An 18,185-nucleotide genomic window follows, 5' to 3' on the forward strand; every position below is an offset into this window, starting at 1 on the left:
AATTTGTTTCAACAATTATGATCCGTGGTGTTCGAAGTATCACATAGAATAAAACATACTTCTTATGATCTAATTGTATGCACACACACACACACACACACACACACACACACAATGAAGCCAATTTTCAGAATGATTCAATTTCCAAAATGTCATCTGAAGATGGGAACAGAAATTTAGACCACCATTCTTCGCATTGATGAAGGTCGACAACAGACCTTCGAAATGCACTCCCGTTACCTGATTAGTTAGAGCCTCGCTGGCTTCATCATAGTTTGGCATCACTGGAGGATATGGAGTCTTTGGTAGTTGATAAGCACCGCTAGCATCCAGCTGTGGGAAGACCGTGTGGGGTAATGTCTCCATAGGATGCTCCAGAGCAGCAGCGTAAGCCTGTGGTCCATGGGGAAGAGGCGATGTCACTCTACGATAGAAAAATACAAATTTCAGAAACTAAGATGGTTGAGTACAAATTGGCATTACCTTGGCAACAAGCTGGATGGATCTGGCGGAGGGAAGTTCTGATGCTGGTGAGGCTTCTGCTGTTGCTGTGGCACTGGGCTCAATGGCTGAGGAGCATAGGCTGGTGGAACGGGGCTCATCGCTGGACTATACGCCGGAGCTCCATATCCATTTGGTTCGTGAGCACTCTGATGCAGAGCGACCTTATCATCGCGACGGATTGTGATTTTAATCTGATTGCCGGCAGTACGGAAAAGATTCTGCGCATCGTTGTGGGTCAGATCACGTGCATCGTACTGATCGATTTTGGTAATGATATCGCCACGTAGCAATTCCTTCTGAGCTGGGCTGTTCACTTGAACCTAAAAGTAGAGGGGGAACGAGAAGACAGTGCTAACTTAGTGATATTGTTCGGACGTTGAAAAAAGGGCAATGTTGATGGATCAGGAACAAACAACCACAACCTGTTTTGAAACGACCCCTTGGAAGTCATTTGAATCCTACTTCTTGCTTATAATACAGTAGGTACGAGAAAGAAACCTTGAGAGTTTTGATTGGAAATACAAGTTATTCTGTTACGGTACATACTTTGATTCCCACGGGTACCCTTTTGGCTGGTTTCCTATTTTCTCATTATTATTATCGTTTATTAAAAAAAAACTTGTTTGTTGAGAACTTTAGATTATTTGATGTCCATTTGTATTGCAGTTTGTGCAACCAAATTGCCACAATGATGATGCCAGATTGAAATACTTTTATATCTGTTTAGTTTCGAAGCATTTCATATTTTCCTCTTTTATTGTAAAATAAGTTTATCAAAAAATATGTTTGCCAAATTTGATGCAATTGATTTTCGTATTCGAGCCTACACAAGTGTGACCGAATAATAAAGCTGAAGATTCATATTTAATATTCTCAAATTGGATATCGCAGCAAATGTCCATATTGTTCATCTATCAGCGGGATCGGTTCGACAAAACTAATTATCGATAACGTTTTTCTTGGGCACAGTACTGTCATTCTAATGGTATGGCATCGTAAAGTGACAACATTTAATCATATCAGATACAATGTTAGACATTCTTACGTGTTTTTACGTATACCCGCAGGCTTATACACAAGAGTCAGACCGCGATGATGTGATCTAGTTAAATTCACAAGGTCACTCATTTTCGTTTCGGATTTGGACGGATGCTTCAAGTAATTAGTATGTAGTGAGAGTCATCCATCTTAATCGACTAATGAATCGCTCAAAGCATAACGTAGCCTCGTCACCCAAAAAATACTAATGAAAGTGACAGTGATGGGTGTCTGTCTCACCAGAGGAAGGAAGTGCCACATCAAATTAATGGAATTTATCATGATGCAATAACTTGTCAGACAGAAGCAATTCAATGCCAATATCGATAGCTAAATGTTAGATGCACTTGGGTAAACATAGAGAGAACACTCAAAGTGACCATCACTCTAACTTCCCCAACGCTGATATGGTCAGCAATGACGCTGATGATGATGGCGATGGGGTAAGTTAGAAGTGCATTTTTCGGTGGGTGCCGGCCAAATTTTTCCCATTCCCGCTAACGATACCAAAATAAAACGAGTGAAGTTTCGTTTTCATGCTCACACGGGCGTCAACTCGCGGGAAAATAAAGTTAAGGGAATACGGGGTGATATGCACCTTCTAAGGGAAAAAACAATAATAAATGTGAATATAATCTAAAACGCTATTCTTGAGTTTGGGTTTTTCGACATAATTTGATGGTTTCATAGCAACGATTCAGTAAGACGCATTTCGCCCCACGTCATTCACTCCCAAGGTTGCCAAAATCGTTTTTTTTGTGATATTTTTCTTGTGGAAATTGTTTTTTTTTCATGTTGTGTTGAAATTGATATAGATATCGTTTGAATCTATCGAATTTAACTAACTTTTATTATCTCGAAGATATTGCGGTGGCACGTTTTACCCCGACGGAGCATTTAACACCTAATCCCCCTAAAGCCAGAATAAGCATGTTCGTTTGGCGGCTTTTATATCTCATTCTACGGTTCCGAAGATGCGTCGGAGATTGAAATTTTCGAGTGGAAACAACGCTGAAAATCGTCACATTTAATAATAAGCCATTGAAACCGAGAAAAAAATAGCCTTCAAACGAACGTAAAATTGACAAACAGACTATTTTGTTCTGCGTTGATAGACCTTGACGTATATTTTGTCTGTATGTGCTCACACTTTGTATGCTATTTCTAGTTTACATATTTGTCCGTTGTATAACAAACATATGCGCTCTTCTCGGACGCTATCGCGTCAGACTGTCGATGCTTGTCAGGAAAACTGGCAGGAGGGATAAGCGTAACGCTTGAAAGGCAATGTGATAGTTTGGCCGTATTCGATCGAATTTTTCCTCGCTCTAGAAGTCTAGAATGTCAAGGTTAATATTTTATAAAAAGATAACAACTAGAAAAAAAAGCGGATTTCTGGCGCAGAACAATATTTGTACTGTTTAGCTACGTATTGGCAGATTTGCTTCAAAATACAATACAGCAATACGTCGATATAACGTATTTTAAAATAACATAATTTTTATTAAATATAACGTCAATATTTTGCTTCCATTGTTAAGCAGTTCAAAACCAAGTCATAACAATGTCGGTGCTTACTATCACTGAATATAGTTGAAATCCGATAACTAGTAAGTATAAGTAGGGTCTTAAACCTTGGGAAGCATTTCCCGGAAAATGAGATTTCCTGTGATTCTTGTTTCCTGAAAATATTTTTTTCCCCGGGATTCCCGTACTTCCAGGATGTTCTATTCCTATTGAAGAATTGTCCCTTCATATTCGAACAATAGTCATCGTACAATTTATTTTACATTTCATATTAATCAATGTCCATGCCAGTTTCAAAAATATGATTCAATTTGGTGTTTATTTGTTTGTGTTTTGCTCGAAATCAAAAAGTTAGTTTAAACGACATGCATATCCAAGAAAAATTATATGCGTGAGATGATAAAGGATTTCTTGCGTTTTTTTTCGTGGATTGAGAAAGCTATTAGAATCATAATAAATTTTGTTTAATGTAATTAAAGTACACACTTGAATAGACTTTATGAGTTCGGTAAACGAAATCACCGAAACCGATTTGTAATTCATAAAAATACAGATGTTTCGGTAAATGGCTTCTTCTGACGGTGGCAATCCGCGCGACGACTGGAAGGTTAACAAAATTACTGATTGTTGGACAATAATAAGTAATCAACAGTTGTCCCCTATCATAAAATGCACGTATTCACAAATTTCAGCAACACATATGCATCTTATAAAGAAAGATATCTTGAAAACGACGATTTCAATCATTTAGTTAGAGTTAGTTTGCTCGCTTTAGAGCAGCCTTTGCCTGTTTATTATACAAATACTAATCAGAGAGGCGACGAAAAATAAGCGAGGAAGATGCGATACAACTGAGGAAAATTCCATTAAAAAAGAGTGCCATCACAACTCCGCGAGGCCTGTTTTCATCGGACGGGTCACTCGAGAGTTCTTTTAAAGTATGAGTAATGGTGAGCATAGAAGCAAGAGAGAAAGAGTATCAGAAAAAATCCTTGCATTTCGATGCACTCTCACTCGAACCGTTTGAGGATTCGTGATGTGAATTTTGGGTTTAATTTGAACTCCTCAGTAAAACCTCGAAAGCATACCATTTTTGCATCGCAAAGGAGTCTCTGCCAAGCCTGCATAGAACAGATAAAACGTGAGATTACCAGTCGTCTCTGAGTGATATAATTGTTTTCAATAATATATTTGTTGAAACGTTCAGTTCAAATGTAGATACGCATGGAATTATTTTCTAATTACTTATGCACAACATTCATCTGATTGGGCTTGTCTCGAGATCGCCAAAATTAAATTGTGTTCTGGAGACTATTCATGTTAAAGATAGGGTTTAATTTTACACAAATATAGCCTGAGTTTATTTTTTATTGCTTTTGAATTTTAGATTGTGCCAGAATTTTTTTTCCAGGATATTTTGAAGTTTATCCACAATCTTTTAGTAAGAAATTCGCCACATTGTTATCTACAATCGAAATTTTCTTCCGATTCATTCCTCAGATTTGTTATAAAGGGCCTTCCTTAGCTGAGTGGTTAGAGTCCGCGGCTACTAAGCAAAGCCATGCTGAAGGTGTCTGAGTTCGATTCCTGAACGGTCCAGGATCTTTTCGTAATGGAAATTTCCTTGATTTCCCTGGGCATAGAGTATCATCGTACCTGCCACACGATATACGAATGCAAAAATGGCAACTTTGGCAAAGAAAGCTCTCAGTTAATAACTGTGGCAGTGCTCATAAGAACACTAAGCTGAGTAGTAGACTCTGTCCCAGTGAGGAAGTTAATGTCAAGAAGAAGAAGATTTGTTATAAATGCTTCTAGTAGGGTACCAATTGTGGATTACCTAAGAAAAACATTTATACCAGAATTAGGAAAAGTCCTAAAAAAATCTTTTGGCATCAATCGTAAGATTTCAACCTAAAAATATAAATACGGGTGAAAAAACATGTGTTGAGCGTCAAATTGCTTGTGCCACTACACGTGTTCTACAGGGTGTCCGTAAATTATCCGAACAGCAAAATATGAAAAAGTTGATCTCGTATTGAAAACAATAATAAAATCAATGTCAATGTACCATTTCAAATACATCTATATGTTAACACAAAATACAACTTTAAATAATTTCGAAATTGTTGTTTCTTACTGAGACAGGCAAATTTGAATTTTTCTGGGGCGTTTTTCCTGAGGGCCGCTAAGTCATACTAGAGATGTTTTGTTCCTAAAACGTAAAAGAGATGAATCCAAATGTCTTATTATTATTTGAAGTAACTTTCAGTTTAGTGGCTTCAAGTTAGACTGGAAATACAAAATTATACGGTTCAATTCCAATGAGTTCTATGGACATTTCTCTGCCGTCATAGAGCTCGAAAAACATCTCCCCTTAAGACACCTCAACACATTTGGCTTGGTTTCACAAATATTTGAACTCGGAAATGTGTCAAACTTATTGCCCAATAATATAATAGGTTGCCCAATAATATAAAGGTGAAGGTACGGGTAATTTGCGGACACCCTGTAGTAGTTGCACTAGTGCTCCAGTAGTAGGTAATCATACAAGGAATTCAAACAAAATAGTTAATTTTTACATATGTTATCTTTTTTCTCTTGGAGCAGCAACTAAAATCTTTCGAACGAAGCATAAATATCATAAAAGCATAATATATCATAAAATCATCTCTGAAACCTTTCTGCATTTCCTATCTATTCACTAAAAATAGCGCATAGCTTAATCTACTGGTACAATACTCTCATTGGTCCCGGCACCTCAATTCGTTTTGTTCCTTTATGACAATCAAGTATTATCCTGGGCAGATAACTATTAAGAAATATTTCAAATTACTGCACAGAATGTACACTATCCGTCATTAATACTGACTCGCTTGAATGAGTATTGCAACACTCAGCTGAAGTTTGAATCACACTGAAAAGTTGAGCATCACCTCAAAACAGGAACAAAAAAAGCAAAACAAAAAAGGTTCGCAATTTTACCACTAGGTGGCGCTAGTAACCGTGTAAATTGAGCATTCTAAACATGTTCTATCTTGTGCTCCACATGAGACCAAATTGTTGACCATTCGGATGTCCTTAACTTTCTGAACAACTTTGCAAAAACTCCAACTTTCTACATTTTCAATTTTACATGCTTACTAGCGCCAACTAGTAGCAAAATTTAGAATCAAACTGGCTGTCTTCTGGATGTCTTTGGCTTTCTTTACAACTTTGCTGAAGACTTGAACATTCTCGATCACAAGATAGAACTCTCATGAAAAAATGCTCAATTTTACATAGACCTAGCGGTGAAATGGCAAACCAAACTGTTTGTTTCCAGATGAGTTCGTATTTGTGACGGCTAGTGTATGATCATTTTTTTAATAATTTTGGTCTCGAAAGTCACTATTACTATGCTGTCTTAGAGACGTTCCAGCCTGGGGCTGAAAGTCTCTCTAATAAAGATAAAAAATAATAATATGCTTGCTGACCCAAGTAACCACCAGCCCGCTATTACGTCTTTTTAACCTTATACAGTTATTACACGGCTTATATAGGGCATGACGGCTGTATTATAGACCTACATAAAAAAGCAGGGCGAATTAAAGTGCTGTTTGGTTACTTGGGGACGGCTACCAGCTATGGAATTCTATAAGAATTTCTTCATGGGTTTCACCAGGATTTTTTTTTCAGGAAAAATCTCTAAATATTGAAACAGTTGTTATCGCTGTCAACAAGAAATCCCACTAACCCATCTTCTCTGGTGTAACTCCTTAACGATTCCAACAGGCATGTTTCCAAAGATACTTATTTTTTGTATTTATTTATGAGGCTTTAAACTTGATTAGCCAGTTCATTCGCCTCAATTCCAAAGATGCTTTCACTAAATCTTTTATAAATTTCATCAGTAATTCCGCCAAAAGTGTTTATAAGAATTCAATTTTTCAAAAAAATTGAGCAAATATTCGTCCAGGAATTTCTCCAAACAGTCCATCAGGGATTTTTCAAATACTTTCGCCCAGATTATGCTCAGCAACTGTTTTTCAAATCATTCTCTTCCTAGGATTTTGAGTTTCTCCAGTGGTTACTTCACAGGTATGACTAAGAATACTACTGGGTGCTTGATCGCGATTTGCATTAGGCAGCGTCCATTTATTACGTTACGCTAAAATTGGAAATTTTTGGCACCCTCCCCCCTCCGTAACGCTTTTTGTATGAAAAATTTCAAATTTTTGTATGAGCCGTAACGCTTGAGCCTACTCCCCCTCCTCCTCGAGCGTTACGTAAATTGTGGATGCCGCCTTACTTCAAGATTCTAAATGGATTCAACAAAGTTCCTTCTGAGACACCCTCATTTTTTCTGGCGTTCTTGTAGTAATTTGTCCAGAGATCTTATCGTGAATAATTGCAGGGATTTTCCCATCAATTTTTCCAGTGGCAGTAATTATTCTTGAAAATCCTCCATGAATTAATCCAAAAAAATATTAAGGAGTTTTCGAAAGACTTGAAAAAAAAATGTAAAAAAACCCTCTTGACATTTGTTGATGAATTTATAAGCAGATTGTCCTAAGGATATTATGTGGAAGGAAATTGTGCACTAGGAGTTGGAGGAAATTCTACACGAGGCGTGTTCAGAAAGCACTCAATTGAATAAAGACTTTATTCAGAAATATTTCCAAAAACTGGTATCCTGCCAGGTATCCAACCAATTATTCGTTCAGGTTGCTTCTAGACAGATAAAACTTATGAATTTTACACCTAATGTAAGTATAAGAATGTGTATATTTATATTACATTTCATTTAATTTCACACGAAAGTATTGCTTGTATGGATTATTGTACACAAGCTGCATGCTGAGATTAATCTGTAATTTTTAAATCGAATGGACATGTGTAAACATGTGTAAAGGAACACCTAAATATTGTGCACACAATGTAACTAGAATGGTCTACAAATGTTTGACACGAAATACCAATACAGTTAAAAATAATGAAGATTACACGTCATGTAAACTTCATATATGCGATGTAAACATGAAGCCATGTAAAATTAGTTTGAAAACATTTAAATTTGTGTTACATGCTACTTAATCTCACAGAACCCTGCTGTATTACATGAAATATCACTGAAGTTTACATGACATGTCAGGTCAATATCCATGACATACCACGCTCCAATTATGTGCATTATATATCACCGAAAATTACACGTCAAAATCAAATCAAAAATTGAAAGAGCATGAAAAAATATTAAGGTGTTGCAAACACAAATATGGCAAACTGTGCAAACAAACAAAAAGCAAAGAAAAAGCAGGAATCTTGGTTGGGATCCTGAAACTATACATATTTCATTTGAAACAAGTCCCTTATCTCATTTGTACTGAGTGCTATCTTATGCATTCAGAAAAGTTTTTGCTGTCTCTGCCACACAAAAGGTCTTGCTAATTTCCAAGAAGCATTAACGCTTATTTGTTCCGTACATTCTACAAACACAGATAAGGACCAAGACGAGACTTTCTTCAAAAGTCTGTCTGGTAAAACTCCTTGATAGAGTTTTTCGAGTACAAAAGTGCCCACATTGGTTGCATTTTATAATTTATTTTACGACGAGCGACTTCTTCTGACTTTTTAGCAACCGAGATAAAAGAAATTCGCCGTACCCAAGCAGAGCGTCAGACGAGGGTAAGAAGCAATTTCACAATCTAACCCAAGTAGTTTCGCCTCCCAAGGAGAAACTTTTCTTGCATATAAATTACCACGGAGAAGATGTCACCCAACCCGTACCGAGAAGCTCAGTTCAAAAGAAGACGACTTTTCGGGAAAACATTTTTAATTAATGCGACAACCTTAATTAGATTTTCATTTATATTAAATTTTGGAGATAATTTATTATTGCAGACAACGAACACGTCTTGCGTTGAAAGGAAAATCCCCAGACACATAAAGGGTAGGTCTTAGCATCACCTTACGACCCCACCTCGCAACAAATCTCGGTCGGTTGTAGCTTATCAAAAAACTACAGCAGTGTATAGTATACAATATGACTACGAGCTCTAGCGAACCCTCGTCTTTTTCGTTTCGGTAATTTTCTTTCCTTACAGGGCATAGGCGTTTTCTGAAGATGGGAATAAAAAAATCCAATTGTTTGCAGAGATTTTTAAATTATTAATTACCATTGAATTTCTAAAGAATTTCTTTAGAAACTGTATTATTCAGAATTACGTAGGGCTATCGGATTTTGAGATAAATAGTTTTGAATTTTTCGTCGAAAATTACACTTTTGATAAACCGTTATAATTTATAAACCCGTGATTGGAAAAATCACTCAAAAATATATGTTGAAATTCAAGTTATATCTGATGTTCTGTGAAAATTTCATTCAAATCGGACGATAAATAACTGAGATCTAGCTTACCAAAGTTGGTTATTTTGTATGGAAAATCGAAAAAGTTGCAAATGTTTTGTCCAATACTGTATATTTTGGACCCCCCTGGGCCATTTTCCTGCAAATTTCCCAGTTTAAATCGAGAGACCAACTCAATTTGCATGCCATTTGGAAAGATAGGACTATTCCGCACTTGCATGAACCGTTTGTACATAGAAAATGTGTTTATTTTATCTGAAATTAATTTAATTTAATTGGTACATTCATGCAACCGTTACAACACGTTACACACAGAAATTGAAGCCGTCAGAAATTTTTCAAATGTAAACAAAAACATTTTTCAAATGTCTGAACTAAAAGCGTAGAATTTCTTCGGTTTTCCATTGTCAATCGAATGATTAGATTAGGCAAGCATATTATACAAAAAGTGTTGTGGACTTTGACGCCAAACGATAAAAAAATGCCGGGGGTCCAAAATATATACTTTGAGGGTCTAAAATGTATTGGTGTGTCGAAAATGATCAAAAACCGTGCTTCACAATTTAATTATTTTCGACGTTTTTTGGATCCTACATGACGGTAAGGGCATTTTTATCTCGTAGATGAAGTTTTTCTCTACATTTTGGCATGTTCTTTGACTTGGTTACGCTTTGCAATTAATTGATTAGGGCAAACAGCTAAAATCACTTCCTTAGGAGGTCCAAAATACGACCGTTACCCTATGGTTGGTCTGCTTGAAATTGGTTTATTGAATATTGAATTTGGGAAGGAAGGATTTGAAATCATTTAATATAACAAAGAGAGCCGAAATGAAATTTGTGATGTAGCACAGTAAGAGATAGGGTGATTTACGGTTTTGACACCTTCGACTAATATCGTTAACTAAAATAGAAACGATGGATTCGCAGAACATTTCCATCAAAATACTTGATTGAATACATTAATTCTTTGTTCTGTTAATACATCGATACATAGGGGGGTCTGTAGCCTTGAGGTTACGCTTTCGCTTCATAAGCGGAAAGTCATGGGTTCGATTCCCAGCCCCTCCACAAAAAAAAACCGTCCAGCCACCAGAAGACGCCTCATGAAGGACCGTGCTTTCGGGAGCACATCCATCCTCCGTCAGTATCAGATGGTGACTGAGACAAACTGACCCTCTTCGCAGGCAGCTAGCCTCACTAACAACAGAGCTCTCTCCTACCTGCTCGGTGTGAGAGTAAAAGAGTAGGACAGAGTGAAAATAATATGTAAATATAGATAAGTTAAAAATAGATCTGTATCGGTAAAGAAGAAGCTACAGATCAGCTGATTCCGGCACAGTAGTGGCCACGAGCACAGTGCCTTTGAAAAAAAAAAAAAAAAATACATCGATACATTGATTCTTTGAATTCTAAATGACGTTGATATTGGATTGCCGATAATATAGCTAAGGAATAATCCGTATTTATTATGGGATGGTTGCCAAAGAAACTGAGGCTGCCGACATTGGTTATACTCACATGAAAAGTTAAGTATGGGAGATCATGAATCAGATGAAGTATGATGGAAGGAGCAGTGACGATTTTGTTGGTTGGTACGTTGGTACCAGGCATATTATGATGAACTAGAATTTGTTTACAAACAGGAGACGTTTGTCAAGAGCGGATGGCGTTAAATCAAAGACAAATTAAAGACCTCCATGTCCCTTGCACTTTCCCAAAATATTATGGCTCATAAGGTAATCTAGAATGCCGTGAAAAGTGTACTGCGATCTGTCAAACTTGGGTACCTTTTGCACTACCGAGGGACCAAATGCAGTACTAGAAGTGGTACCCAATCTGAGCCCCAGTGGGACGGACCTGGTTAAATTGTATGTGACATTACATGGCACAGCTATTAGATTGCGGATTGAACGTGGCTAGTGCACTGCACAGCGTGGCTCTTAGAGAGCGTAACAATAAGTGGCTGGTGCATTGCACAGCGTTGCTCTTCGGGAGCGGATAAGGCGGCATCCATAAATTACGTAACGCTCTAGGGGGAGGGGGGGAGTAGGCTCAAGCGTTACGACTCATACAAAAATTTAAAATTTTTCATACAAAAAGCGTTACGGAGGAGGGGGGGAGGCATTCGAAAATTTCCAATTTTAGCGTTACATAATTAATGGACGCTGCCTAAAAAAATAAGCTTTTGCACAGCGTAGCTCCCGGAGAGCGAAATAAAAGTGGCTGGTGCATCGCACAGCGTTGCTCTTCGAAAGCGTATTGAAGAAACTGGTGCATAGCACAGTATTGCTTTTCGAGAGGGTATTAAAAAGACTGGTGCATTGCACAGTATTGCTCTTCGAGAGCGTATCATGAAGACTGGTGCATTGCACAGTGTTGCTCTTCGAGAGCGTATCATAATGATTGGTGCATTGCACAGTGTTGCTCTTCGAGAGCGTACGTTAAAAAAAAGTTAATGAGTTGCACATATTGCTTTTCTAGAGCATAGAAAAGAAGGAGTTAGCGTATTACACAGTGCTGATCGTTATGAACGCAATGTAAACACGTTTAACGTAGAAAATACTTCTGTCGGAGAGAAAGAATGTTTTAAAGACAGAGAAGAGTCATATATTCTTTGTCATTACATTTAGGGGAAGGGATGGTAGAATGAACACCTTAAGGAAATCATCTTGTTTCTGATAGAAAAACGAGGAATTTGCATAGTTCTTTCGCACAATATCAAAAATAGGGATGTAATCTATAGCAGCGACATGGATTCAAACTAAAATAGATAAATTTTCACATATTTTCATCACTATCAAAAAGCGATGCAAATGTTTATTTTACCTGCACTATGTGGGTAAAATGAACAGCTGTGTGTGGTAAAATGAACATCATGCAAAAAACGTGAGCAAAACAAATATTTCTGAAAATTTTCATTGCCCCGCCGAAAGTACATCCATTAAAGATGGTAAACCATTCAAAAAGAATTCTAAAGGTATCAGATTTGACATCATATCATAACGATATTCAACTGACTGGACAGAGCTTGCTGCTCAATTAGTGTTCTATGAGATCATTCACATTTATTAACAGAGATTGCTAGAGTTATTTGTTTTGCAAATCGTAATGTAATGATACATCATGCTAGGAAGTCAAGGAAATTTACATTACGAAAATATCCTGGATCATCCAGGAATTGAATCCAGACTGTGGATGTTTCCGCAAGGCTAAAGAAGGCCCAGTCAGAAAATTTCAACAGAAACAAAAAGAGGTGCACAGTTTGTTCCAATTTATCTCAGCATTCCTTGTAGCTGCCCATGAGAATTCATGGAAGTATAGTTTCTTATCGATGTCATTACTCCTTTCTTGCCAATACCTTACATACCCTGTATTTACATAAAACGCTGATAAAACTCCTTCACCATGCTTCGCTTCGTTCCTTGAGAAAACATTACTTAAATATTTGGAAATCGCTTTGCCGAGCGATCCTTCTGCAACCGATTCTCGCTCCAGTCGTTAAAAGCGTTTCTATCTCCATTCCTGGAAAGGGAACTCAGTCCCGTGCAGCGTGTGGAAGGCGAAACGAACGCGTAATTATAATCATCAGAGGAGACCCTTGTAAAACCGAGTAAGAAACGTCGGTAATAAAGGCGGCAAGACACTGTGTGGTTTACGTCGGAAAAATATTCGAGATGCTGAGATTTTAGTCGAAACTGGGAAGGGATGGGGGAAAAACTTCTTACAAAACGATTCCTTCGTGGGTCGTTTGATTCTGCTCGTGTCGCTAAATTTTCATTCCCTCATTCCAGCTAGTTTTCAGCAGCATGAAAACCACTCCCTTGGATTTTTTCGATGCCACCACCACTATTTACCCTACTTTGCTATACTGTCTACTGACGCAAGGGGTGGGGTTCAGTTGTATTAACATATTATCTATACGCGGCAGGGATATTATGCGTAATTGTATTCGTGTTTGGTTGCGCGTCCCGTCACAGGATGTAGATAAAGGGTTTTGACAGGAACCAAATTTAAATCGAGGATGATAGAAGATATGCACCAAAAGTGGAAAGGTTTCCTCTGACAAAAGCAAAAGGTAGTGATATGCTTATGATAGGACTTTCATATTATTAATTATTGAAAACCCGTTTCATGTGGGATTATGCAACAAAATAGAGCTGGTATCGAAAAGTAATTTGAGAAATATATAACATAATCTCAAACATTATTGATTTATACCATATTTAGGTTGACATGGGAATGACAATAGATTAAAACATGTTGTATGGCAAACCACCAAATTTTACGAAAGTAAATTAAATACAATGAAATAAAAAGATAGTGCCTCTATCCAGAAAAAAAATACAAATATTCGTCTTCTCTCTGAGCTAGTTGGGCCAAAATATCGTTCTCTTCAATTACACTGCGTAGCACAAATGACATTTCTGCTTGTCTCAAGTTCTTCTTCTTGGCATAACGTCCTCACTGGGACAGAGCTTGCTTCTCAGCTTAGTGTTCTTATGAGCACTTCCACAGTTATTGTCATAGTTATAGTTATAGTTATGATACTATATGCCCAGGGAAATCAAAGGGAAATCTATTACGAAAAGATCCTGGACCGACCGAGAATTGAACCTACACCTTCAGCATGGCTTTGCTTTATAGCCGCGGACTCTAACCACACGGCTAAGAAAGGCCCGATTAAATTATGTGTCTATAATAAATTTTGGGTCCCTGAATATGATGTCGTTCTCAGAATTGCGTCACAATTTTTAGCTACAGGTCGACAAAGTTGTATAAAACACTGGTTTAATTAATGTTTACATGAAATTTAAAGAATGATTTATCAATCTTTTTCGTGATCTAATCCAGCAAGCATGCACAAACTTTCAGGTTTATACTTTGTTCAAATCCTTGCTTATAAATAGATGTTCATAGGTGTTTGTCAATACTGCACCGTGCAAGATTTTGAAATTTTACGTTATTTTCATAGTAATACACATTCTCTAACGCAAAAAACTTCACAACACACAATTCGACAATAATTACTACAAGCAACGTTCATTTGCTGCAGCTTACATTGATATTTGTGCTCCATTACGAATAAATAAAATCGTGTGATACGATGATCAATTTCCCCCTTCTGATCAATTACACCCGATTTTACGGTACAATACTTTTCCAAATCACCAAAAATAACTTTTGAGCATCGAAAGTATTATGAAATTTGTTGATAAGTATTTTTATACACATGAAATTTGAATCCTGTGACAAATTAAGAAAATAATTGCCATACAAACTGGCAAACTTACAAGCTAGCTGGCGGATATTGTCAATTTTTGTATTTCCTACAGCCAATGTCTCAAAAACTCAAATATTTTTGAAAACAGAAATTGATTCAGCAATTCCTAATAAAGTAAATACAGTCGCCTCTCCACATATTGATATCGAAGCGACCATCGAATAGAGAGAGATCGAGTTATGGAACATTAATTTAATGAACACTAGATTGAAAATCACTCCGTTACTAGGAAAATAATTAACAAACAAACTTCACTTCGATTTTCCAAATTGTTCTGAATCATTTAGATATGGTCTAGTAACCGTTGATAATGTTGATATCGACATATGGAGAGAAATTTGGGAACAAAAAATCGACAGGAACACATCGAGATATGGAGAGAGAAATCGTATGCAGAATGAAGGGACCAAAGTAATCATCGACATAGGGAGAGATATCGAGATGTAGAACATCGAGATGTGGAGAGCCGACTGTAGTGGAATTTTGGTGCTTGAGACAAACACGTGTTCCGCAGTTTCATTAAGTAAATTTAAATGATTGGATGTAAATGTTTGATGGGGGTTTTGACTCAAAATTTTGATTGGCCCACATTTGGGGTTTCAAACCTTCTAATAGGATTATCGTGATCTCCATCCGATTATGGCTGAAAGACTTCATTTTAAAATATAAGGTACCTTATATTTTTAATTCGGATTCGTAAAGTTCTTGAAATGCGCATATTTTAGTCTGCTTGAACATTATTTTTTATCTGAATAATTGCTCGGGTGAAATTCACAAGGAAAATAAATTTTAAATATGTTTAGGGTAAAGGATTTACATATTTTTTAATATTTTAACCTGTGGTCTTCAGTACAAAACCCCGTAGTGGAGCAAATAATGGAAGCGGTTTTTTAAATAGATATAAAAAATGAAGAAATGTCCCAGAGATGATTATTATGCTTTATTAAAAAGATTTTAGTTGCAGCTACGAGGGAAAAATGTTTAACCTTTGTAAAATTTTATAATTTTGTGTAAAATTCCTTTTATCATTCCCGAACGTCTACTACTGGAGCACTAGCGCAACTACTGAAATACGTGTACGAATAGTGGCTCAAGCGATTTTATGCTCAAAAAATAATTTTACCACTCTTTTTATATTTTCCCATATAGTAGAGGTTGAAATCTTTCTGTTGAAGATCTCTGTAAAGGCTTTTCGTTATTAAGTTACGATTTTTTATTGCTTAGCTAATGGCACCGGCACCCTAGTGGTGTAAGAAAACGACAATGTGCTGCCTCCAGTTAATGAATCATGATTGTCTTTTTAGAAAAAAAAATACAACTTTTGTACCGTTTTGACTCATATTCCGAACACTTAAGGCCAACAGTGACTTCAAATGTATCTGGTGCGCATAAATTTGCTTGTATTTGTGAAAATTTTAATTTCTTCACAAAGTCCAACTGTTAGATGTTGGATGAGCCAATAAAAATGTTTATTTAAAATTGTTAAGTATTGATTTTAGGTGAAAGTATAGAACATCATTTTGATTCAAATGCGTTCAAACTGTGTTCATTCTGTCCCATATTCCAAACACATTGATTCAAATTCCGAACAGCACGAATAAATCGCATTCGAATGAATAATTTCGCAAATAAATTTATCAAAGCTAGTTATACTGGCCTCGAACTAGTTGCGGATGCTTTTGTACGGTATTCTGTTGGATATGATTTTTTCTCAAGCGAAATTGAATTTGCTGTCACCGAATGTCAGTACGTTGATGAGAATCCGTGTATAAAAAGTAATTTAAAACTGATTGCACATTCTATCAGATTCGTGTATGTGTTAAAAAAAAAAAAACATTCACAAGAAGAAGAAATCAACGATGACGGATCCTACTGAGGGTCGGCGTTGTTGACTATATATTGAAATATGCAGATACTGCTTCTATGCTCACTCTCACTTACACTTTAAAATAACTCTCGAGTGACCCGTTCCGAACAAAACAGGCCTCGGAAAGTTATTATGGCACTCTTTTTTGATGGAATTTTCTTTCATTGTGGCTTTTGTCGCATATTCCTCGCTCATTTTTCGTTGCCGCTCTGCTAAGTATTTTTTCGCCTTCTCACAAAGAGGCAAAGACAGCACGACGCTCTCAAAGAGCATGCTACCAAACTCTGGTGATGTTGAGGAGTATTATCAAGCCTGAGATTAACATGCAACTCGTTTCAAATTAATTAAAAAAAAAAAATAAAAAATAAAAAAACAGACGAGCAAACCGTCTGTATCATAAACAATTCGTTTGGTCGCTAGCCTGCATGAGGTGTAGTTTTCAATTCAAAAAGGATGTACTACAGTCTTCCAAATCAAACGATTGTTTATAGAAGTTTGACTACTTGACCAATATGATCAAAACCTCTTAAACAAATTACCATTATGTCTCGATTTTCAAACAGATATATTGCGAATACTGTGTGGCACAAATCTCCCAACTGATGGGGAACTTGCTTTTGGAGCCGGCCTTCGGAATACTACCGCAAAATTGGTACTACGCTTGCACTTACTACCAAACTAGTAAAGTGCAAACATCAATTTATTTCTAAACTGTTTTCTGTCAATTTTAAATCGAATACTATTAATTATTTCAACTTATGGTAAACATTTCAATTCTAATTGAATGAATCATAGAGAAAAAAGCATTTTTTTTATTAATAAATACAAATATTTGGGACATGATACACTTCCCCGTTCTTTTTAATGTAGTGTAAGTAAATTTATATTAATAAAAAGTTGTTTTCCTTTAACTTTTTTAATACCTAGCTTACATTTGGCAAAATACCAGGATTTAAAACAAACCAAATTGTATGGTGTTTTAAGTAGGATGATAGAAAGAAAGCATATTATGTTAATTCTATTGTTGGAAGCAACATTTCGCACGTTATTTGACCATAACAATTGTCAAACAGGGTAACTTGCAAAAATCTTCAACTTCAAAGCTATATGGATGAACAATTTCATAACTCAGATGAGACAAAACCATTTGGTACTCTAATCGCCACGTAAAGCATACCACGCGATATTAATTTTATCAGTATTTGGTTTTCTGGGATCAGGAGAGACGAAAAATATACATTTTTAATGTTACCCCTGATTTGGGGTTACATGCAACATACAGTGCTACCTGAAGAACACTTTTGAAAACTTATGATCAATGAATAATTTTCTGCAGTAAAAGACTGATAATAATCAGAAACGGGCTACTCTCCTCTTAGCAAACTAATTATTATTGTTTGAATTATGGGTATTAAACAAATTCGATTGAAAACTCCATTGGCATTGCACAGGGGGAAATTCTAGCATATCCAAAGTCTTGACAGTAATTAGAAACGTTTCAATGCAACTTTTTCACAAATGCAATGGTATTTAGGTTATACTTCACATTACTTATTTTTTTGAACATATTTAAATCAAAACGACATACAAGTCGGACTCGATTATCCGGAGTATCGA

At 36.4% G+C, this 18,185-nt stretch overlaps 1 protein-coding gene across 6 annotated transcripts in view; it reads right to left on the reverse strand.

Moving 5' to 3' along the window:
- LOC5566151 (PDZ and LIM domain protein 7) overlaps positions 1–18,185 on the reverse strand; it is a 123,547-nt gene that overhangs the window by 66,117 nt on the left and 39,245 nt on the right. For all 6 annotated transcript variants that reach the window (XM_021843523.1, XM_021843525.1, XM_021843524.1 and 3 more), the window contains 2 exons: positions 484–824; positions 241–424 (listed from right to left, as the gene is read on the reverse strand). In XM_021843523.1, the coding sequence (XP_021699215.1) occupies positions 241–424; positions 484–824 (525 nt within the window). The remainder of the gene's footprint in view (positions 1–240; positions 425–483; positions 825–18,185) is intronic.

The sequence above is a fragment of the Aedes aegypti genome, chromosome 2 (genome assembly GCF_002204515.2).
Source record: "Aedes aegypti strain LVP_AGWG chromosome 2, AaegL5.0 Primary Assembly, whole genome shotgun sequence".
In the NCBI taxonomy this organism is placed as follows: domain Eukaryota; kingdom Metazoa; phylum Arthropoda; class Insecta; order Diptera; family Culicidae; genus Aedes; species Aedes aegypti.